This window comes from Salvelinus namaycush, chromosome 3 (assembly GCF_016432855.1).
Source record: "Salvelinus namaycush isolate Seneca chromosome 3, SaNama_1.0, whole genome shotgun sequence".
Taxonomy (NCBI): domain Eukaryota; kingdom Metazoa; phylum Chordata; class Actinopteri; order Salmoniformes; family Salmonidae; genus Salvelinus; species Salvelinus namaycush.
In genome coordinates this window covers 65409985-65417030 of record NC_052309.1, presented here as the reverse complement: position 1 = coordinate 65417030, position 7046 = coordinate 65409985, and the positions used below count along the sequence as shown (strand labels likewise).

At 42.0% G+C, this 7046-nt stretch overlaps 1 protein-coding gene across 1 annotated transcript; it reads left to right on the top strand.

Moving 5' to 3' along the window:
* Positions 1-1449: 1449 nt before the first annotated feature.
* LOC120044507 (homeobox protein Hox-B7a-like) lies at positions 1450-6797 on the top strand. The gene is made up of 2 exons (XM_038989161.1): positions 1450-1956; positions 5922-6797. Exons 1-2 carry the CDS (start codon positions 1545-1547, stop codon positions 6179-6181), a joined length of 672 nt encoding a protein of 223 aa, XP_038845089.1. The 5' UTR covers positions 1450-1544; the 3' UTR covers positions 6182-6797.
* The last annotated feature ends 249 nt before the right edge of the window (positions 6798-7046 follow it).

The following is a 7046-nucleotide window of genomic DNA, read 5'->3' as shown; positions in this document are numbered from 1 at the left end:
GTAGCGAATAATGAATTCCAACAACATGAAACTGCCTATTTATGCTGTAGGCTTTCCTCTTTTTACACTTGTTCTTCCTTAGTTCGTTTTGATTGATGGTATTTTGTTGTCTTCCTTATTTGGGTAAGCATGCGCACAGTGCAAAATAAAATAAAAAATAAAATAAAAACACAATGGAAATAAAAAAGGATGTCATGTTTAAACAGAATGTGTACTCTAGGCTACTCGTGAATTAGTTTATGGGGACTTGATGATACGCTTTATTGTTCTTCATCACTTTGTTCTACTGTCTAAACCTGGAAGCGGCGGAAGACAGAGGACACAATAAAGTTTACAAGCGAGAATCTGTGACATCATTGCTGTTCTCTGCTTAATTTCCTCTCAAGGTGTGAATCCCAATAGCCACCGTCACCACACAGACTGACTCAGCCAATTAGTAATCTCACCCAAAATGACACAAGTGCATCAAAACCTTCATCAAACCAATAACTATTTATGGCTACTGGGTGCATACTTCTAACCATGTAGGATGACGCATGGTCAGAATTGTGTCGTACATGTTCATCTCCACACAATGTTGACGTAGATAAGGCCGTGGCATGTGGAACCACACTGTAAAGGCTGGCTAAATCATATGACTATTTTGAAAGGCCTGGCTGTAACAACGCATCCCCCACTTCAGAAAAAAACGTGATGATATTTCACTTCCCATAACAGTCACATTCATGTTGAGTTTTATTGGAGAGAGGAAAGAAAAAAAGGTGCATAAAAGCACCTGTGCGCCAGGTGAATCCTGTCAAACACTGCGATAGGGTGGTAAGTGGCACGAGGCGACTCGAGACAGCTCCTGCCCCCCCTGTTCCGTAAAAGCAAAAATGCTTGTGTTGTCCAGAGCTTCTCTGTCGTGCTGGAGATGGTTGCTGTCGACAGAGGGATGCTCGAAAGCAGAAATTCTTCCAGAACGGGCCCGAGTGGGCACCACTGGTCCACGGACAAAGTACAGGCTGCGTGCGCAGAGACCACGATAACAGACAGAGGAACTTGCTGAGAGATCCCACCACTGACAAGGATAAGTAAAATCGATATGGAAACAAATAGGTTTTTCTTATTTGTGTGGTGGCCAACGAGAAGTCGAGGACATTTCAAGATCTGTCTGTATACATTCATTTGGATATTTGTAAGGATCAGGCCTTTTTATCATTGTGCAACGTGCCGGGTGATTCCATCATATATTCTATTGACCATCGATTTCTTTGTGTTCTAGTTAGTTCCTTGATTGGAGGGAGGCCTACCGTTCGGCGTACAGTGAATAGACTGAAGTATTTTATTTGTATGGTCAGTGGTGCACTTTTTCCACATTAGCTGAGCTTGTAGGAAGCCCTGCTGTTATTGGACGAGTTTGTATCACATGGCCCTCGTCACGTGGCCCCTGAGGAAAAAGGGGTGATTTTTGGTGTAAATCTAGACTGTAATTCTGTAATATATCACAGTACCTCGTAAAACCGACACTAAAACCTCCCGGCCTACAAATCACCGGTCAAATTATGAGTTCATTGTATTATGCGAACGCTTTGTTTTCCAAATATCAAGCTGCAAGTTCGGTTTTTCCAAGTGGGGTCTTTCCCGAGCAAACTTCTTGCGCCTTTGCGTCCAGTTCACCAGGCGCCAGCAGCTATGTCTCGGGCTCCGGCGGCGCAGGCTTCTCCTCTTCTTCCTCCACACTGTCGGGACTGTACAATAACGCAGGGAACATGCCCACCCAAACCCGCAGCATGTATCCCTCTGCGTACGGGCTGGGCACCGGCTCTCTGAACATGCACTGTTCCCACTTTGAACACCCCGACCTCTCCATGATTTGCTCCGGTGGTGACCCGTCCAAGGTGTCCAGCTGCGTTAAGGCGGAGCAGAGACAGAACGAGGACAGTTTACGGATCTACCCCTGGATGAGAAGCTCAGGTACGTGAGCTTAAAATGTATGTTTTCAAAAGAAGAGGAAGGGAGAAAGGAATGGGGCTTTGCTCCCACCTAATAATTACGCTAAACGGTCTTTAAACAGTGTCGTTGCGAAGTGGCCAGAGCGACTTCCTGAACTATGTTTTACGCCGCTTTGCCTGCGCAGATCTTTTATTGCTATACGACCTCAATAAAACCATAATTTAAGACATCTGAATATTCATTAGGCGGTATTGTGTTAAAACAGAGAGAGGGGGCGTTGGATTATTTTACCCCGTCCTCGGGTAGAAAGAAATAGCCTACTTAGGCTATTCCACCACTTTCTGTTGTTTATGCTCTTGGTAAGCGCGCTCTACAACGCTGCATGATTTCCAGATGCCTGGTCCCTGCCCTGTGTTCACTGGCTTATATTAGTATCGCAGAAATGCCTCCGAATGTTGCAAACACCATAAATAATACGATGCTAATAGTTGGTTAGCGCTTGGTTTGCGATGTTAGGTTGTGTTGTTTTGTTATAGAAACGCCTTTGTCTCACATTCTGAACTGGCTTGTTGAATAGTTTCAGTGGGCCTTACAGCTGCCTACAGCCCACCCAGCAAACAAGTAAATCTAGTCTGAGAAAATGATGCTTACAAAATAGCATTTCATGTTACGCCAGTGTTAGATTAAGTGTACTGTCAAATAATGTGTGTATGTGTGTGTAGATGTGTAAGTGGCTGTGTAGCTGTGGTATATGTCTGTGCGCGCGCCTGCCTGTGTTTGTGAGGTGTGCGTTTTTAACGCACACAACAACTTTCAGTGATCGCGGCTCAAGTGAAAAAGTGTCTGACAACTTTTTGTCTAATGATTTTCAGTAACCTCTCAAGGCCTTGGCTACTACTACCACAAACTTCCTATCAGTCAATTGTCAATTTAGTGCTCCCTTCTCTTGTTAGCCTCTGGCGTAAAACGTACAACATCATAAATCGTTTTGAAAAAGATACGTCCTCATTAGCAGGGCTTTTGACATTTACTAGCAGGTATTCGTTGCCACACGTTTTCTCATAAATTTACACTCGTCGTGTAAGTTGGGTGTAAGCTATTTATGTCCTTGTGTGAAATATGCGTACTTAAAAAAAAATCCTTATGGAAGCGTGCTCATGCCTGGCATGTCTGTCTCTCTTTGCCAGCCTACCGATTGCTAATTTGGTTATAGGAGCCACCAACTGACTTTGAAAACCTAATTTAGATTTTCAAGTGTCATTTAATGAGGCACCTGGTATAAAGACATACGCTTCATTGGTGTTTGCAATTGCTAAGACTATTCATACACAAATAAATATAACAAATCAAGACATTGCTCAAGTTGACTAGGTAGACACAGTGACAGGCAGTCTCTCGCTCTCTCTCACACACACACACACTCTCTCTCTCTCTCTCTCTTGTACAGCTAACCTTGTGGGGGGACACAATTCACTCCCATTCAAAATTCTATTTTCCCTAACCCCTAAACCTAAACCTAACCCATACTCTTACCCCAACCCTAATCTTAACCCTAACCGAAAAAAACTAACCTTAACCCTAAACGTAACCCTAGCTTCTAACCCTAACCCTAAAACTAATCCTAGCTCCTAACCCTTAACGTAATTCTAACCTTAACCCTAAAACCCCCTAGAAATAGCATTTGACCTCGTGGGGACTAACAAAATGTCTCCAGTTGGTCAAATTTTTGTTTGTTTACTATTCCTGTGGGGACTTCTGGTCCACACAGACGCACACACACAGACGCACACACACAGACGCACACACACACACACACACACACACACACACACACACACACACACACACACACACACACACACACACACACACACACACACACACACACACACACAACAATCTTTCAGAGATGAGACTTGTTAAAAAAAAGTATTTTCCTGACATGTTCACCTGCATGGCATGGCCTAACAATGAATTTCTATAATTTAATTTAGATGAGTTGTTTAACTAGCCTATATGAGTGTGATGTTCGAGCCTAAAACAAAACAAATGCTAGTATGTGAAAGGAAATATTTGGTCTGGAAATACACCCACTTCCCTATAACTTATCCTCAAGCAAATGTCACTTTATAAATAATACCCTTATCAAATATAGTTTATAGATAGTAACACACACACACACATTTAACTTTCAATGTTTTATACACTGGGACGGGTGTGTAGTAGACTATGCGCGAGCGTACTACAGGGCCTCTGAGAGCACAATGCTCGCCCTTGTTAAAACTTCTGACAAAACTGCGTTTCACGGAGAAGAATTCCACCCAAGTCGTTTCTCTCTGCTGAAACACAAATCACTGAGGACACCATAGGAGAGAAAAATATAATCAATATGAACCCCCCCCCCCCCCCCCCCCCTCTCTCTCTCGCTCTCTCTCTCTCTTTCCTTCCCTCTCCCCTTCCTCGGCGGGCTCCCCAGACCTCCAAACCTCCTCCTGTCTCATTTCGAGTCAGTTTCACCCAGAATGTGACACGTCGCCAGAGAGGAAATGAGAACCACACCAGTGACCACGGCGTGCAATAAAACCCCACAGTGCTGCAGCTCAGCTCAGACTCCATTAGATGTCTGCCTTGAGCGGAAACGGGAGGAGACCCGTCCCATTCGCCTCGTATGCGGAACTTTTGGAAGTAAAACCCCTTGTGTATGTCAACAGGGAGTGATCTTGTTTTGCTCCTCGCCTATATGCCATCGAGGTTTATTCGAGAAGGCCCTACGCCTCATTACGAGATAGGGGTCCTGTTGTGTGGTGGAGGTTGTGTTGTTGAGCACATCAAAACTCCCATTTCTGTGCCAAAGGCAATGGAATGTTAGGTATTTTGTGCGAAAGGGAAATGCATGAATACACAGCTGAGCATTTTCAGCTGGATTTTATGGTTTTATAGCCTACTTGTATTTGAATGATACGGAATGATACGGTATATCAGTCCATATAGCATTACAGAGTTCTATTAATTGCACCATGAATGTCAATGAAAAGTAAGTGGCGCTAAGTTCGTTTAGATACTTTACAAAATCTAATGTATTATGCAAATGATGGAATAGGAAACCTATAGATTACCTAAGATGGTCATACAAAACATGTAAAGGCCTATAGTATCTCATTACAAATATTGCTTATTTATTTATTTTCTTATTATTTTCATGAAACGTTGCTGGATTCCAGAGCAAAATGACACTAAGGATTTGTGGTATGCCTATAGCTATACAGTCAACGCTATCTGACCAGGAATAATAATGAAAAAATAGCACATTTCCGATAAGTGATACTTTTTACTAGAATTCCATAACTAAATAACAGTGTGGAGATTACTATCACTTCCGTTCAGGCCTATACATCCGCTGCCCTCTTACTACCCCACGGTTATACCTGCGGGGATTGTAAAACTGTTTACTGTACACTCTTAAAATTAGTAGTGGAAACAGCTCGTTAAATGTAACTTTTAGGTGTTTATATTTGCTCTGCAAGTCGTGTTTACAACATAGGCCACTACTGAGGTAGCACAACAGATCCACTACATTTGGCCCAGCTAGATTCAGAATTTGTATTATTTCCAAACTATGAGAAAGATTTTCCCCAGTTGCCTTTTATTAACCTCTGAGAAGATAGTAAATAATATCAATATCCTCTCCACAACTAATCCTTCGAATCATATAATCTTCAGAAATATAACTAAATTGTTGCATTTATTCAGCAAATATCACAACATTTCCCTCCACTGCACTTATGCTTTCCATGCACCTTTATCAAAGCTTTGTTATTTAGTTTGGAAAGAAAACTAACGACAAGCAATAAACAGATTCGATCTAGAGCATTCGAATTCATTTCGATTTTTACTCTTTCAGTTTGCTGAGAAAAAATTAAATGTGTTTTCGCTCGATTTCTGTCTGTTCAGTGTTCTCACGCAAGCTCTGCCTCTGTTATATACAGGTGCAGACAGGAAGCGAGGTCGACAGACGTACACGCGTTACCAGACGTTGGAGCTTGAGAAGGAGTTCCACTTCAATCGCTACCTGACCCGCCGAAGACGCATAGAGATCGCACACGCGCTGTGTCTGACGGAGAGGCAGATCAAAATCTGGTTCCAGAACCGGAGGATGAAGTGGAAGAAGGAGAACAAGACGCCTGGCCGGAGCTCCCCTGCAGCCGAACCGCCGGGGGGCGAGGAGGACGAGGATGAAGACCAGTAGCGACGGTGAATGGACGGTGAAAAGACTAATGAGCACTACATGAGACTGATATTATATTAAAACCGTAGGGGAAAACCGTGTCCCCCCTATTCTTACACTGAGTTAAACATACAATACTACCTATAAGATTAATGATTAATGTAGCCTATAGCCACGTCTTGTTTTGTTAGAAGTACAGTGAAATTGTATAAAGAAAAAAATTACAATGATTTCTAAGCAATACTAAATAAGCTATTGTTGCTTAAATGTTGATTTAGGTAAGTATTATCTAGTTCTTTGGCATAGACCTGTAATATTGCAAAACCCTGGTTGGGAAAACAAGCCTGTATGCGAGAAAAGGGATCGGCTTTGCAGCAGTTTGGCAACTCTAAGATCATCCTAGCTATTATATTTTCATTCTCTGTCATCTTGTGATCTTCTGGATGTATATTTTATGACTTGTTGTAAGGGCTTTTACCCCTATGTCAATTGATTTTACGTATTTTGTTTTTATTCTTGAGATGTTGGCCTACAGTGGACCACGATATGTAGGAATTTGTATATTTTCGTGTTGTGAGGAACTATTTGTTATTCAATTGCACAAGTGTTCTGTCAATAAAGCAAAAAGTAATCAATTACAAAAAAAAATTGTTTTGGATTTCTCTTGGATTGGGTGTGTGCTACATTCCTAAATGCTTAGGCCCTATATGTTTGTAATACATAAGTCTATGCGATGGGCGATGGCCTATCGAGGAGGCTTAGGCTATTTGTTGAATCAGAAATAATATTCTTATCGAAGATTAAAAAAGAAAAAGACAAACGTTAATATTTATGATGGTTCAATGACTAGGTCTAGGCTACATGTACAGTTGTAGGTGATATTTCT

Bases quoted from the DNA above. Each gene is read 5' to 3' on its own strand.
- LOC120044507 (XM_038989161.1), top strand. From the start codon at position 1,545: ATGAGTTCATTGTATTATGCGAACGCTTTGTTTTCCAAATATCAAGCT. The intron at 1,957-5,921 runs GTACGTGAGCTT...TGTTATATACAG, and splicing joins CCCCTGGATGAGAAGCTCAG to GTGCAGACAGGAAGCGAGGT.